This window comes from Durio zibethinus, chromosome 3, assembly GCF_047325235.1.
Source record: "Durio zibethinus cultivar Kanyao isolate XHJ-2024 chromosome 3, ASM4732523v1, whole genome shotgun sequence".
Taxonomy (NCBI): Eukaryota; Viridiplantae; Streptophyta; class Magnoliopsida; order Malvales; family Malvaceae; genus Durio; species Durio zibethinus.
The window spans coordinates 4,935,062-4,949,962 of NC_143164.1; the positions used below are offsets into that span (position 1 = coordinate 4,935,062).

General features: G+C 33.5%; 2 protein-coding genes and 1 non-coding gene across 8 annotated transcripts; 1 reads left to right on the forward strand and 2 right to left on the reverse strand.

Moving 5' to 3' along the window:
* Positions 1–1,536: 1,536 nt before the first annotated feature.
* On the forward strand, positions 1,537–8,481 carry LOC111280118 (hyperosmolality-gated Ca2+ permeable channel 2.1-like). 6 transcript variants are annotated; one of them, XM_022867388.2, is made up of 12 exons: positions 1,537–1,753; positions 2,176–2,622; positions 2,832–2,978; positions 3,378–3,441; positions 3,548–3,757; positions 4,438–4,617; positions 5,348–5,646; positions 6,042–6,318; positions 6,733–7,011; positions 7,491–7,724; positions 7,805–7,982; positions 8,067–8,481. In XM_022867388.2, the coding sequence occupies exons 2-12, from the start codon at positions 2,342–2,344 to the stop codon at positions 8,093–8,095; spliced, it is 2,178 nt and encodes a 725-aa protein (XP_022723123.1). In that variant the 5' UTR covers positions 1,537–1,753; positions 2,176–2,341; the 3' UTR covers positions 8,096–8,481. The 6 variants fall into 6 exon arrangements, with proteins under 6 accessions (XP_022723123.1, XP_022723603.1, XP_089614337.1 ...); XM_022867868.2 differs by lacking the exon at positions 2,176–2,622 and having other exon boundaries at positions 1,539–1,753; positions 8,067–8,214; XM_089758211.1 differs by lacking the exon at positions 4,438–4,617 and having other exon boundaries at positions 1,558–1,753; positions 8,067–8,214.
* Positions 8,482–9,370: 889 nt separating this feature from the next.
* On the reverse strand, positions 9,371–9,443 carry TRNAA-AGC (transfer RNA alanine (anticodon AGC)). The gene has a single exon. It is a non-coding gene; the product is annotated as a tRNA-Ala (tRNA).
* Positions 9,444–12,480: 3,037 nt separating this feature from the next.
* Positions 12,481–14,221, reverse strand: LOC111299644 (transcription factor MYB36-like). Its single transcript, XM_022894966.2, has 3 exons — positions 13,995–14,221; positions 13,681–13,810; positions 12,481–13,546 (listed from the first exon to the last, which is right to left on the reverse strand). Exons 1-3 carry the CDS (start codon positions 14,128–14,130, stop codon positions 12,769–12,771), a joined length of 1,044 nt encoding a protein of 347 aa, XP_022750701.2. The 5' UTR covers positions 14,131–14,221; the 3' UTR covers positions 12,481–12,768.
* Positions 14,222–14,901: the final 680 nt, after the last annotated feature.

The window sequence follows — 14,901 nt, forward strand, 5'->3', positions numbered from 1 at the left end:
TTTATTATTAATATATTATTAAAATATAATATCTTTATATTAACAAAATAATATTATATTAATAAATAAATAATATTGTATTATTAATATAATATATTAGATTACTAGTACAATATTACTTAGTAATATAATGTTATTTATATAATAAATATATAATATTTATATAATAAAAATATTATTTTATTAATATATTATTTAAAACATCGCTGCAACGATTTAATTATAATTTTTATAAACAGTGCCGATGTGATAACGGTGCCAAATTTTTTTCAAAAAAATTAAAAACACAAATTTTCTGTTTTCAATAATTTTTAAAACTTTTCAAAACTTTTTTTTTTATTTTTAAAAACAAAAAAATTAAAATAATATATCAAAGATGTTTTTTTTTTTAATTTTCCAAAAAACTGAAAATAAAAAGAAAAAAGAAAAAAGAAAAAACGAAAACAAAAACAAACGAACCGCCAAGGAAAAACCCGCATTGGTCTGTCAATTATTACAGCTTAAAAAACTGCTATCTTAAAGAACTTTGTCCGATCCTTTTTGAGTTTACGGTTACCGAGCATAAATTTTTTGCTGACTCCACTCCCTATCTTTTAGACATAAAACAACAGATTTTCAAAATTTTTACAGCGACATTGGAGAAAAACGGTTTCGTTTTGTCGCATACAAGAATACGTCTTCACGTCTACTTTTATTTTCTTTCTAGTATAAGTAGGTGGAAACCGCTCAGCAACTGGGTTCGAAAATTATCGTCAGCTGATCGCGATGAACAAGAGCGTTAAGTTATTTTATGAGTAATTTTTATATTTATTTATTTATTTATTTATTATAAATATATGTGAAGTAGTCCATTCATGTATAAAGTAGTTGAAGTTGGCTTTTCTACGAGAGAAAGCAACAGCCCTTTTTTGAGTTTAGACAGCATAGGCCCATTTCCCTTGCGGTTTTTGCAAGCCATATATACGCGTATATGATTAAAGTTTAGAAAAAAATTGGGTATTATCAATCCAATTATAATTTTAAGAGAAAGTTAAATAGATAATATTGGTTTAAATTTAATTTAAAATAAAAAATAAAATTATAATTGGTGTGAATTTAATTTAAAATTAAAAAAAGAAAATTTTAAATGATTGATAAATCCTCCTTCCCAAAGGTCAACAAGTCAACAATTTTCATTCTTTACGACCTCGACTCCATTTAAAATAACTAGGGTTGTGATGCAGGGTAATAAAACCCATAAACAGACAAAAACAAAGAATCAAGAATCAAGATTCCACAGGACAGCAAAGGCGGTTATTCACTTGTACTTGAGTAGCAGCCAGCAGGATCTGACATTTTGTTCTGTCCCCTTCTTTCTGCCACGTGGCGCTTCCGTTGCCATGGCCGTAAGAAAAAAAATGAAAAATCCGATTTCGTTTTCTATTTTCCGCATTGTCAAATGTTAACTACTGATTTACACGTGGCATTCTAGGAAATCTTTGCGTTTATTGTGGGAATTTTTTTTCAATAAATTCCTCGCAAGATATTCCAATCTTTATAACTTCTTTTTTCTAAATTAGGGTTCTTGATTTCTTTCCCTGCAAATTGCTCATTTTTTTTTATTTGAAATTGAAGCAAATGCGTGGCCTTTGGCGTATGAGAAATAAACAGGCTCAACATTTTCTTGTGTTTGGTTTCCTACTTTCTAGGCGAATCGTTTGGCATCAGAATCTCTCTGCTTTCTTACGCTTTTCCGGTTCTGATATTGTTACAGGTGCTTTCTTTTGATTAATCTTTTATTTTTTCTTTTCGGTTGTTGGTCCAAAATGATTTAATTTTGTTTAAATTTTCTCGTTGGATTAATTGTTGGGTGCATTTTCATTTTAAATATAATGTTTGTTACTTTTGGTTTTGTAATCTTTTTGGAAAAATTTTGGTATTTCTTTAGTCTTTTGTACATGTATTAATTATATGTCCTGGAACTATAGAAAGGAATCAAAAGAAAAAGAGAAAAAGGGTTCCTGAGGTTTTTATTTATTTTTTGAAGTTGGCTAATGCTTTTTGCCTGTATTTAGTTTAAGCATTGTCTTTTTACTTTAATTTTCATTGAAGCTTTTGTTTTGACATATGATCGACGAAAATTGTTGTTAAATGTTTGGTTTCTGAACCACGACGAATCCCATATCAATTTTGCAGCTTCTGGTTCTGTGTCAAATTGAGGCCAAATTACTTTCTGCATTACCATTGGGTCAAAAACATTCCTCTCTTTAGAGCAAATTGAAAGTAATATGATGTCCTTCCACGGTTAAGTGCTTGAGTTGTTGGATTTTTATAGCTTGAAAAAAGGATATCGTGGAGTGGGATGGACATTACTGCTCTTTTAACCTCCGCCGGAATCAATATAGCTATATGTGTTGTGCTTCTGTCATTGTATTCCGTACTGAGAAAACAACCAAGCAATGGATGTGTGTATTTTACGCAGAGGCTGGTTTCAGAACCAGTAAAGTATAGTGATCCTTTTTGCCTTGAAAGACTTGTGCCGTCTGCAAGCTGGATCATGAGGGTCTGGCAAGCAACTGATGAAGATATATTGGCTGTCGGTGGTGTGGATGCTGTAGTTTTCATGAGAATAGTTGTTTTCAGGTGATCAAGTCTCCCCATATGGAAAATTTTTATGTCCTTCAATTTTGTGGGTGAAATTTTTGCTACTAAGTGTCTCCCGAAGTCTAAGCTTGCAACTATATCCAAAACTTTTTGAAGTGCTTTAGTAGTTTAATTGTGGTTGGTCAGTGCCTGTTTTTGCTTTTGCAGGTTTACTAACTGCAATGCTATTTTCCTCCTGTTCTTTACAGTATTCGTGTATTCATCATTGCTGCTATGATTTGCATTTTTCTGGTGCTTCCAGTAAATTATTATGGACAAGATATGCAGCACAAGCAAATCAATGCAGAATCACTGGAAGTATTTACAATTGGAAATGTAAAAGAAGGTTCAAAATGGTATGTTCTGTTGAACCAATTATTATGATGTGATAATTGCTTTAGTTCTTTTTAAAATGAAATTTTATCTGGATGCTGCCTTGTCAAGCCATGAATGTCTTGACCAGAAATGAAATTTGGACTTATTCTGTCCTACTTTTGGTTTTGGGATGTCCCGTAGTATTCTAGTTTAACATATTTGCTTATGCAACCAAGAGGAAGAATCCAAGTCTTTTGATTTTTCTATTTACACTTTTATAAGATTCCTAAGAGAGTTCTAATCAAGAATTAATTTCAAGTATAAATAGCCTGGCTGAGATGTTGAGATGACACTTCAATAACGTGGTTTTATGGTAAAAAATACATTGGAGAAAAGCAGCTATTTATTGATTGTTTTTCCTTTTGTTTTGAATTTTCCAGGCTTTGGACTCATTGTCTTGCATTGTACATTATATCCTGCTCAGCTTGTGTTCTGCTTTACTTTGTAAGGATGTACAAACCAAAATGCAGCAGTTACTCCTATATAGTTTGACTTGTATTGATGCATTCTTAAATTTCTTCTAGCATTCATTTAAAGATTTTTACTCTAGGAGTATAAAAGTATCACTAAAATGAGGCTAGCACATATTACTGGATCTCCTCCCAGTCCAAGTCATTTCACAGTTCTAGTCCGTGGCATCCCGTGGTCTCCAGATCATTCATACAGTGATTCAGTGGAAAAGTTCTTTTCAACTTATTATCCAGCAAGCTACGTGTCTCACCAGATGGTATATCAGGCTGGTACCATTGATAAATTAATGGTATGCATCTATCTTTGAGTGACATAAATTTATATGAATTTTGTTATTTGAAAAGGCTTTAATTTTGAAAATTTCTTTAGTACCATTTTTTTTATATTAGCTGGTTATGTCATTAGTGTAGTTATTCACTACTTTCTAGCCATCTAATGAATGCATTTAGTGTTCTTCTGAGACGGATGTCCTTAGTTTTGATAAACAGAAAATGTTTGCTCTACTTTTACCCTTTTTTTTATCTTGTGTTCTATAGACCATATAAAATGGTTTCTTTAATGGAATTCACAACTCAAAACTTGATATGAGAGCTTTAAAAGAAGTAAAATATTATGGGTCCATCGCATGCTATGTTGAAGAAGTAATCTTGATTTTTTCCAATTTGATTTTGAGATCATCTTTTAGATCTTTATATTGTTGACTTTATTCAGTGTTATTATACAGTTGTGACTTGCTACTAGTTACCAGACAATTATTCTTTATTTATTTTAAAGAATAGGATAGGACTTAGTGTGCTGATGCTGGTTCATTGCATTTAAGTTGAATTTTCCAATTTCTCAATTTCATTTGGTTGTCCTTATTAGGTGTTTTTTTGAGTTGAACTGAGTTGAGTAATGTCAAAATGAACTTGCATTTCTGCTTTTCTACTCTGCTGCGGACAAACACAACATTCTGTGCCGTCTTTGCAGAAGGATGCAGAGAAGATGTACAGAATGCTAAAAACCATTGAGCCACAGTGTGGAAAGAGCTCTATGCCGTGCTGTCTTTGTGGAGGAACTACACATTCCTTTAAGGTGCTTAACAATGAAGCAGAAAGTGTTAAGAGTAAAACAAGCGTTGATGGGTTGCAACCAACTCAAAGAGAAAAGGTTGAAATTTTGGAATAAGATGAATCTAATAATTTTGATTTCAGGGTTATAGTATGTATGCTTAAATAATATATAATTTATGTTTGCCTTTTTTGGTGATTTGTTGCGAAAATTGACTTGTTTCAGATATTGTTTTCAGTCTTCAAGTCGTTTTGCTTTTATACCTCCTCTGGATTATTTTAATGTGCAATAAGCATCTTTTGTTCGTCATGATCTAGTTTTTCCTCTGACAACAAAGAACTCTAGTGGATATAGATCTGGTCTTTGCCGCCCTAGGAATTGCTGCCATTTGATGCTAAAAGGCATTTTGCATGTTCTTTCGGACATTTACATGCTATTAATCTCATTCTGAACCTTTGTTGGCCTGGGTATTTCAGCTTAATGTTAGATCATTTTCCTCCTTTTCTAGGTGATTGATGCATGAAAGTAAATTGTATCACTAAATTTGAGCAACTAGTTTCCTGCTGTTTGCATAAATGCCAGCATTAACTGTAACTGATAATTCTAACTATTAAAAGGATATGGTGATGTAGTAGTGGCCTGCTACATTATCTGAATGCTTGTTTCTTTATTTCTTTATGGTCACTCTCTCTTTATGTGCTTCATTCTTATCATTCCTGTCGCCATCATGTGGGTGTTGATGTTTGAAAGCAAATATTGATCATTAACTTTTAAAACTTTGATGGAAATGGCCATGTGATGTCCTATGTTATTTTGGCTTCGGGTACAGGAACGTCCAGCTGCTTTTGTTTTCTTCAGGACTCGCTATGCTGCTGTTATTGCTGCTCAAGTTCTTCAATCATCAAATCCTATGCTATGGGTGACACAGCTAGCCCCAGAGCCACATGATGTTTATTGGTCAAACCTCTCCATACCGTACAAACAAGTTTGGCTTCGTAAAATAGCAACTCTTCTAGGTGCTATTGTTTTTATGTTAGTGTTTCTTGTTCCAGTTACATTTGTGCAAGGCTTGACTCAACTAGACCAGCTATCACATACATTTCCATTTCTTAAAGGAATTTTAAAACAGTGAGTATCATTCTTCATACTCTATTGCAAAAGCGGTGTTAGCTTGTTTTTTTCAATTATGTTGCTATCATTACACATTGCAGTCATGTGCAACAAATTAGGATATAGAAATTGCAACAACATGTTAGACTATACCCATTTATACGGAAAAAAAATGCATGAAAAAAAATTCTTCAGGAGCCAGTACAGGTGGCACCTAACTGATCAGCTTAAGGAAGTATTTTGGTTTGTACTGGCTTCTTTCATTTGATCCTTTGAATACATCATAATTTGCTCTTTCATGGTATTAGTGGAAAATTGGAAGTAGTTAAAAGGGGACATTTGGTAATTATTGAAGAGGATCTGGAATATATTTGACCTGTTTGTGAACCTATCCTGTTTGTTCTACTGTGCAGGAAGTACATGAATCATCTGGTAACAGGTTATCTACCAAGTGTGATTCTGATATTATTTCTGTATGCTGTTCCACCAACCATGATGCTATTTTCCGCGATGGAGGGAAATGTTTCACGCAGTGAGAGGAAAAGGAGTGCATGCATTAAAATTTTGTACTTCACAATCTGGAATGTTTTCTTCGTTAATGTTCTTTCTGGATCTGTAATCAGTCAATTGAGTGTTTTCTCAAGTGTTAGAGACATACCTATACAACTTGCCAAAGCAGTGCCAGCCCAGGTAATTTTCCATGACTCCATAATAGTTGGCTTTTTTTTTTTTTTTGGGCCAAACCATAATAGTTGGTTTAATAAAACTTCACTAGTTCTTATATCATTTAGGTTTAGATTTATCTTGGTCTCTTGGAGATGCATGAGATTCTTTTTTATATGGATCTAAACTATACTCTTGGAATTTTTATCTTCCACGAGTTCTGAAATTGTGGATATCCAACATATGGTTTTGACAAGCTCCACAGCAAGACCTAATATCTTACTGCAAAAGTCTTAAAAACGGCAGTACATTTTTATGCCCTCATTTTTGTTGGCACATTCACATAGGACAAAGATTGCTTCTGGTCCCTTTTATATGTCACGTGAATGTGAATCTTCAGGATTACTTCTAACTGTAGTTGTTGTTCTTGAGTATCTGCAGGCTACCTTCTTCACGACTTATGTTTTATCATCAGGCTGGGCAAGCTTGTCCTGTGAAGTAATACAACTCTTTGCTCTTCTTTGCAATGTGTTCAGAAAATTCATACTAAGAATTAAGGAAGAACCATCTAATTGTGCTCTAACCTTCCCTCATCACACTGAAATTCCGAGACTTCTTCTTTTTGGACTCCTTGGCTTCACTTGTTCTATCATGGCACCCTTAATATTGCCCTTCTTGCTGGTTTACTTCTTTCTTGCTTTCCTTGTCTATAGAAACCAGGTGAGTTTTTGTCTGATCAATTTTTGATGTCCTCCTTTTGGCTTTTGTCAATAAAATAACAGCTAATATCATTTGAAATTGTTCGGCTTGTGGCCCACGAAGTTTCTTAATTTTCATAGGAATCTCTTTTCTTAATATATATAGAATGTTATTTTAAGCTTACATGTGGTCCTTGTTTGCAGAACAGTTGTTTATCATTAACTCCTGAAAAAGCTGCTTTATGGAATTACATTCTAAGCTTTAATTTCCTCAGTATTGTAAAATAGCTTATAAATTTTTAGTACTTATAATCCGATTTATGATACAAGTTGATTGTAGTGTTATGTTGTATGTATTTTCAGTGCATGATTTTCACTGTTAGGTCAAGCATAATTTTATTGATGACCATTGAGTCAAGTGGAAGAGAGATATTCAGAAGAATTCAACTTTTACCTGTTCTTTGATGATACATTTTATTCAATGTTCATTCTTTTTTTCAGATTCTCCATGTATACGTATCAAAATATGAAAGTGGGGGACAGTTCTGGCCTATTGTTCATAACACAACAATCTTCTCTTTGGTGTTGACACAAATTATTGCCCTTGGGGTCTTTGGCATAAAACGATCACCCATTGCTTCTGGTTTCACTATTCCCCTAATATTTTTCACTGTTCTGTTCAATGAGTACTGTAGGCAGAGGTTTTCCCCTGTTTTTAAGAGGAGTCCTGCACAGGTAAGTACCAGAAATCTCTCTATCTCTCTCTAGGAAACTCCCCAACCATTTTTTTCTCCTGTGATGGGTTGGTTGTACAGGTTCTAATAGAGATGGATCGACAAGACGAGCGGTGGGGGACGATAGAAGAGATATATAATCAGTTACGTTCAGCCTACTGCCAGTACCCGTCAATTTCTCCTGACTTGTCCACAGCTGGAAACACCAGCCACCACGAAGATAAGGAGAGTTCCCAAGATCCAGAGTCACTGACGCCAGGTATGATTGTTCTGGTGCTTGGTGGTTCCTTCCATCTAGAATCAATTTATAATTTAATTGGATCTGTACTTCTTAAATTTTCAGGAAATCAACTTGTTAAATTAAATGAATAGTAGGCTGTTCATCACATTTCAGAAAGAGAGGGCGTAGTACAAAGTGAACTGGTTAATTCTTCTGTTACCATGATGTGCAAAAACTATCAATCTATCCATTAACACTTTCATTATGCTGATGGTGGTTGCCAGGAGCAGGTGCTCTGTTAATCTAGGAAACATTGATAGTATAGAGGTTTAATGGTGGCAATGGTAAATTGGAAGCAGGGCATTGGGTTACAGGTTTTTCATTACAAAAGAATTACTTTTCCATTTTATTTCTCACACTTTATGGGGCAGAGATAATTAGACAAAAAGCCTTTTATTTGTATACTCTACAATCTACGTTGTACAGTTTTAAAGGAAAGTGTTTTATCCTTCTGCATGATTGAAATGAGGGAAGAAAACTACACTTCTTAATACTCAGCTATTTCTTTTGTTTAGTCAACTGCCGCAGGCGATTGATGATTTTGCAATCGCCCTAAAGGAACATACGGATAACAATGTAGTTAGTTGGGCAAAAGAAACAAAGAATTTGGTCCCCTAAAGAACTTGACTTTCTGCATCTGCTGCTGAAAATCCATCTTGCATGAAAAAGCAGTTGCCTCCACAACCTCCATTTTCTTCCAGCAAACTTCTCCATAGCGACAAAACTTGCATCATTCCACCATTCACAACATGCAAGAGAAATACCCACTTTTGTATCACAAAATATGTAGAAACCAACTTGACAACAACAACAAAGAAGCCACCGATTGCCAAGAGCTGTCCTTTCATTTTCAAGCCCTTTCCCTGCATAACAGCAAATCAAGATCATCACAATATAAAACACAACACAGATATAGAATATTTAGGAACAGAAAAAACCTCGGAGCTGCGAAATGCTCCTTGGGATGTCTCCTTTAAGAAATCAGTTATCAAACATCCAACAGTAAGACCAAAGGGAATCATCGATTCTTGATTTCTAGTTCTAGATATAGAATATATATAATCAGATAAACAGCTAAAGACAAAAAGAGTAACAAGAGACAACTTCAATGTATTGTATCCTACAGAAACTAGTCTTTGCAGCAGCAACCTCTTAGCTTTCTTCCAAGGAAAATCTTTTACAAAGTCGGGTATGCTCCCATAACTTCTACTTCTTGATATTCACTTGCTCCTTAATCTTATTCGGCTCGCCAAATGACGGGATGGATTTTGAATCTTTTAGGCCAAATAGGGTGAATCTCAACCCAAAAGATATGTACTTAATTGGGCTTTCTGGATCAGAAAACTTGAGAGAAAAGCAGAAAAACATGGAGATGCGGGGTATCGATCCCCGTACCTCTCGCATGCTAAGCGAGCGCTCTACCATCTGAGCTACATCCCCTTGGCAAATAGTAACGACTAAAATTTTAAAACTAGAATCCAGGACAGCAGGCCATTCTGTCTCAATTTAATTTCGAACTGATTAACATTTGGAAGAAAAAGAATTTGGGTGATGAAGGATTATTTGTTTCATTCTACTTTAACCTATTGATGCATCTTGGAGTTGAATCATAAGTCGATTTCTTCTAAGCATGAAACAAGCTTGATGTTTTTGGGTTTTTATTTTGTTCAATTTTAAATCTTATTATCAAAATCTATAACCTTAATTAGCATTTTGCATGGTCGCCTCTGGAAGAGAATTGTGGATTATGAGAATATATATTGATATATAATTAAATTAAGATGGGCTAGAATATAGATTAAATATACTTAAATTTATTACTTATAACCTTTTAGTGTTTCAGCTTTTTTTTTTTTGTGAATTTGAAATTATATATTCTTTCAATTATTTAGCATAAATATATTTTGACTCTCTTTCTGTGTGTGTGTGTGTGTATATATATATATATATTTGTATATCATAATAGATATATATTATTTTTCTTATAATCAACTGATTAACCTTCCAAGCTGTGTTATGCTAAGTGTGGCTCTTATAACTTACTATAAGGAAAAAAGGTGTTATATATAAAGGAATTAGAGTCTATACATGTACATTTGCAGGCAAGGTATATATTCTTACAAACAATGACAAAATGCTGCAACTCCAAGAAATATCATCATCTCTCAATCCCACTTTCGACAGGCCAAATCAAAGGCTTCCGACTGCTAATTCCCTCGAAATAGAACTAATTTACACCTGAATTTGATAGCCTAAATACCGGACAAGATTGATAGAAATTTCTCATGTTAGTGAGTGCCATTATCATTATATATAAAAACCAAAAGATAATCTGATTATTTGGTAATATGGGTTTTAATAAAAGAGGATTAATAATAAAATATAAAAAAAATAGGGAAATAAGTCGTCGTTTGGTTGTTGTCAATTGGCTAGGGGGCGTGGGCGTCTTCCAATCCAGGCACATGGCCCCTTGATGCGTTTGGTTTTATCATCGTCATCGTTTTGACGGAATATTATGGCTCTTATTTAAGTCAGAGTTTTGAAATATTGGTTTCTTGTTTGAACTTTTTCTGTTCTGCTTCTTCTTCACCTGGGATATTTTTTCTTGCTTTACAGATTGAAATATTTACTTATAGGCTTGTTGTTTAATGGCTACCAATATTATTGATTTTCAGAATTTTTGGCTCATGCTGTGGCATTTCCCTTTGCCTGTCTGGTCTATATAATAATTATAATTGTACTCTACAAAACTATGGTAAATGCATTTTGCCAGCAAACGTGGAGAAGTACTACTGATTTCAAGCTTCAGGATCAGTGGAAAGAGAAAACGTGGAAGAAAAAGTTGAAAAGATTTGTTAAAGCATGTGAAGGAGATTTATATATAAAGCACATGTAATTGACTAGCTAATATCTTTCAATGTTAGTAGTATTTATTAAGTATTAATTCTTAATTACTATTCTGATATTGATTGCTTTTACACATAGCATATGAAATTTGGTTATTCTAATTATGTTTATATTTAAAAGATCTTCGGGATAAAATTTTACTATCACATTTGTAATTTTTTTTGGTAAAAACTACAAAATTGACAACTCTTACCTTGAAGATGAATCACTATAAATGTTAGATATATTTTTTGGTTCAGAGAATAAATTAATTTTTTTTCTTATTAGATATTATTAATAAACAATCATAGATATTTTTAACTTTGGAATCGATCTGACATGCGCAATATCACATCAACTTAATTATATTATTATTTTACTTTAAAGACTCTTCGTATTTTACTTATAAAGTCATCAAGATACTATCATTCTAATCTAACTCTTTTCTTACTTTTTTATTTTTCTCTTTTGTTTTAACTTCTAACTTAAGTCTCGAAGTACAAAAATAAAGATCACTCTTTATTTTTGCCTTAATCATTTTTTTTTCTTGTAATTTCAAGGTTCTTACCCTCAATTCGGAGTTCGGTACTAATAGTAAATCTTGTGCATTCAATTATTTGTTTTTCCACTTGTTTTATTACCGCTGTCGTCTGGCTTTAATCTTAATACTAATTGGTTCTGAAAGTTGGTTAAGGTGATGGGGCCGAGCTTTTGAATAGCTTGACAAAGGACAGGTAGGGTTCTTGAAATTTGTCAACCAATTTTAACAAATATCATGACCATGGCTTACCAAACAAGAAATTTGTCAACAGAAAAGGGCATAATTTTGATCCAAATCCTTACAACCGTAATCAATTAGTTTACTTATTTAGTCAGCCGCAGAAGCGTCCATAAGATTAAATAATAATATGGCTTTTGACCTTTAGAGATAATCTTAAGCTAACCTAAACTATGGAGAGAGGTTGAAGTTTTTCTTCTTGTTTTGGAATGTGTGCGGTTAGACTGGATTGTAGCAAAGTTGATTTTGAAAAAAAAAAATCCAATAGAAATACCCAAAAAAATTGACATGAGTCTAATTAAGCCTATAGTATAATAGTATTAATTAATTGCTAACTTAATTTGACAAAGATCAATTTCATGGAATTTAAAACCTTAGAGATTAATGCATTGAAAACTATATAGTTTTTCTTTGAATAAAATGGATTTTTTGCAATGAGAAAAAGTAATGAAGTTAACCACAAAATTTCAACAAAAGCTTAATGTAAATCAATGAATAATCCCTAAAGCTATGAACTTCAATTATAGTATGTTTTTAACTTTTAAGCACATTGACCAATTAAGGAATTAATGGTGGCATGCAAATATATAGTTCTAGCCAGTAGGTAATGCATCAATAAGGCCGGGGAAGTACGTATGACTTAATTACATTACTTGATCAGAAAGAGACTTAGCAGCAATGAACTTTTGAAGGAATCTAGCATGCTGGCTGCGGCTTATTTGGATCTTCAACGAACATTGTGACATGTATTAGTATGAGTCTGACACACGGATAGTGTAAGAACATGCATACCATTCATCTGTTAATCATCTGAGAAGTGTTGACCTACATGCCCCAGTTAGGAAAAAACAAGACATTGAAGCTTCAGAATTCCCAAGTTCAACCTCAGCTTAAGAAAATGAGTATGAACAGCACAATAAAAGCAAGATTTCACGAAGATACAAATTACAGTCAGATGAATTACAGTCACTATTGAATATTGATAGAATAAGCATGAACAAAAGAAAGCAAGCATATAACTTAACGAGTTTATTATTAGGGTTTTCTCATTAGTTCCAACTTAGTACATTCCATTAATTTACAGCATGCATGCTATTGTCCTCATGGCTGCCTTAACTCATTGAAAGCAAATTCTTGCAGCACTTCTTGTTGTATATCTCCATATTCTGAAGCAACAGGAGGGCAAAGCAGAGAGCTTGTATCAGTACCCGGCCAGCCGATGCTTTCACAACAATATTTATCCACAGCTCTACCCATGTCTTCCCCATATAAGAACTCCATTCCATCTAATCTTTGTGGGTTGCTATATCCCATTTCCTGGAGCTCTGAAGAAAAACTGATTTGCCCTTCCAGCATATGTAGATTTGGTCCATCTATGGTGTACTGGGAGTTCACAAACTGAGTACCAATATTATTGTTTAAGGCATCCATGGGATAAGAAGAAGAGGGCATTTGGAGAGTTTGTTCATAAAGTTGCAGATGAGCAGTGGAGGATGAATCTTTTGGAAACTGATCATGAAGAGTTGTCGACGCATCATTGATCACCTGATCATCATCAGAAAATCTTCCTCCAAGCTTGATTAGTAATCTTCTCACTGACGCTTGGCTGTCAATGCGTTGTTCTTGACTTGAGTTTGGCATGGGCGCCACCAGCACAGGCAGCTCTGGCCAGTAAGGTCTTTGGTTGTTGTTATACTTATGATCAGGAATCAAGGTATCCCCATTCCCTCTCTTCAGTTCTTGCTTTAGGCTATTCCCTCTACGAGACTGTTGCTCTCTGCGTTGCTTGCCAAGAAGCTTCTTCTTAAGCCTTGTGTTCCAATAGTTCTTTATATCATTATCAGTCCTCCCCGGTAATTGTGCAGCAATAATAGACCACCTACAATAATCATGCAAGTTCAGTAACTAATATGCAATAAATCTGTACTCTCTCAGGCATAAAAATGTTTGTTTTGAATGAAATCAAAATATAAGATTTTGGTGACTTAATGAATCACTTTAGGGCCGCAATACCTGCTCCCAATACTAATATAGAGGCTGCAAATAATCTTATCTTCTTCTTCAGAGAATCCTCCATGCTTGATATTTGGGCGCAGATAGTTCAACCATCTGAGACGGCAGCTCTTCCCACATCTCTTAAGGCCTAAGATACAAAAAAACAAACCACTTAAAATCGCATCAGACACCATAAACCAAAACTTTACTCGATTTATTAATCTGAGTAGTGTTTCTACATGAAAGAAAAAAACAAAGAAATGAAAAAGAAAGAAAAACAAAGCACAGCTGATTGATTATATATCTTTAATTATTATTATTATTATTATTACCAATTTTCTGGGGCAATGCGATCCAGTTTCCACCAGTACCATGCTGCTCAATATATGCCTTGAGCTTGGCGTCTTCTTCAGGTGACCATGGGCCTTTCTTGACGTTAGCTTTGTCACAGCAAGGAGCTCTCCCCATGCTTAAATTTTCTTTGAATTCCTTTTAAGCTAATTTTTCTCTCTTTCCACTGAAGCAAGAATTCTAGGAGAGAGAGAAGGAGAGGAAGGGATTAATAATCAAGCTGGAAAAAGATAAACATGTTTATGAGAAGATCCATATATATATATATATATGTGGTTTTTTCTAAAAGTTATGGCATAAAGAAAGACTTTGGTATAAAAAATTATAGAAAATGGAAATGTGCCACAACAGGAGAATATGGTTTTTTTTCTACTTGTCTGTCTTAGTCTAGAATAATACCTGTAATAATCAATTTATTTTTTGTAAGGGGCTGCTGTTTTTCATTGGAACCATAAGTCCATATGATGTATATTCTTGCCATTGAGTGGAACGTTACCTTTACATTACATTAACACATTATTATTAATACGCTAACATTACCACATTATTACTAATACGCTGACATGGAATTCATCTATATTAATCACTACTATTTAGTATTACGCAAGCTTAGGATTATATATAAATCAATTCACTATTCCTTTTGCATTTTTTTTTCACAAAGACGTTAGAGTATGAGGATAAAAAAAAAGATTGTAAATGTTGAAATTTGATTATTAAATCTAGTAGATGTTATTTTTTAAAGGTAATTATATAACTTAACTAAACTAAGTCTGAATTCAATTTTTTCATATTTATATTTTCTATTTTTGAGATTTTAAAATCATAATATTTTGATGGTAATTAGTTTTTTTTTTTTTAATGGTAGCAATGAAATGGAGATAGCAA

Bases quoted from the DNA above. Each gene is read 5' to 3' on its own strand.
- LOC111280118 (XM_022867388.2), top strand. From the start codon at position 2,342: ATGGACATTACTGCTCTTTTAACCTCCGCCGGAATCAATATAGCTATA. The intron at 7,725-7,804 runs GTAAGTACCAGA...TTGGTTGTACAG, and splicing joins TTAAGAGGAGTCCTGCACAG to GTTCTAATAGAGATGGATCG. The intron at 7,983-8,066 runs GTATGATTGTTC...TTAAATTTTCAG, and splicing joins TCCAGAGTCACTGACGCCAG to GAAATCAACTTGTTAAATTA.
- LOC111299644 (XM_022894966.2), bottom strand. From the start codon at position 14,130: ATGGGGAGAGCTCCTTGCTGTGACAAAGCTAACGTCAAGAAAGGCCCA. The intron at 13,811-13,994 runs GTAATAATAATA...TTTGTATCTTAG, and splicing joins CGCATTGCCCCAGAAAATTG to GCCTTAAGAGATGTGGGAAG. The intron at 13,547-13,680 runs GTATTGCGGCCC...TGATTATTGTAG, and splicing joins TATATTAGTATTGGGAGCAG to GTGGTCTATTATTGCTGCAC.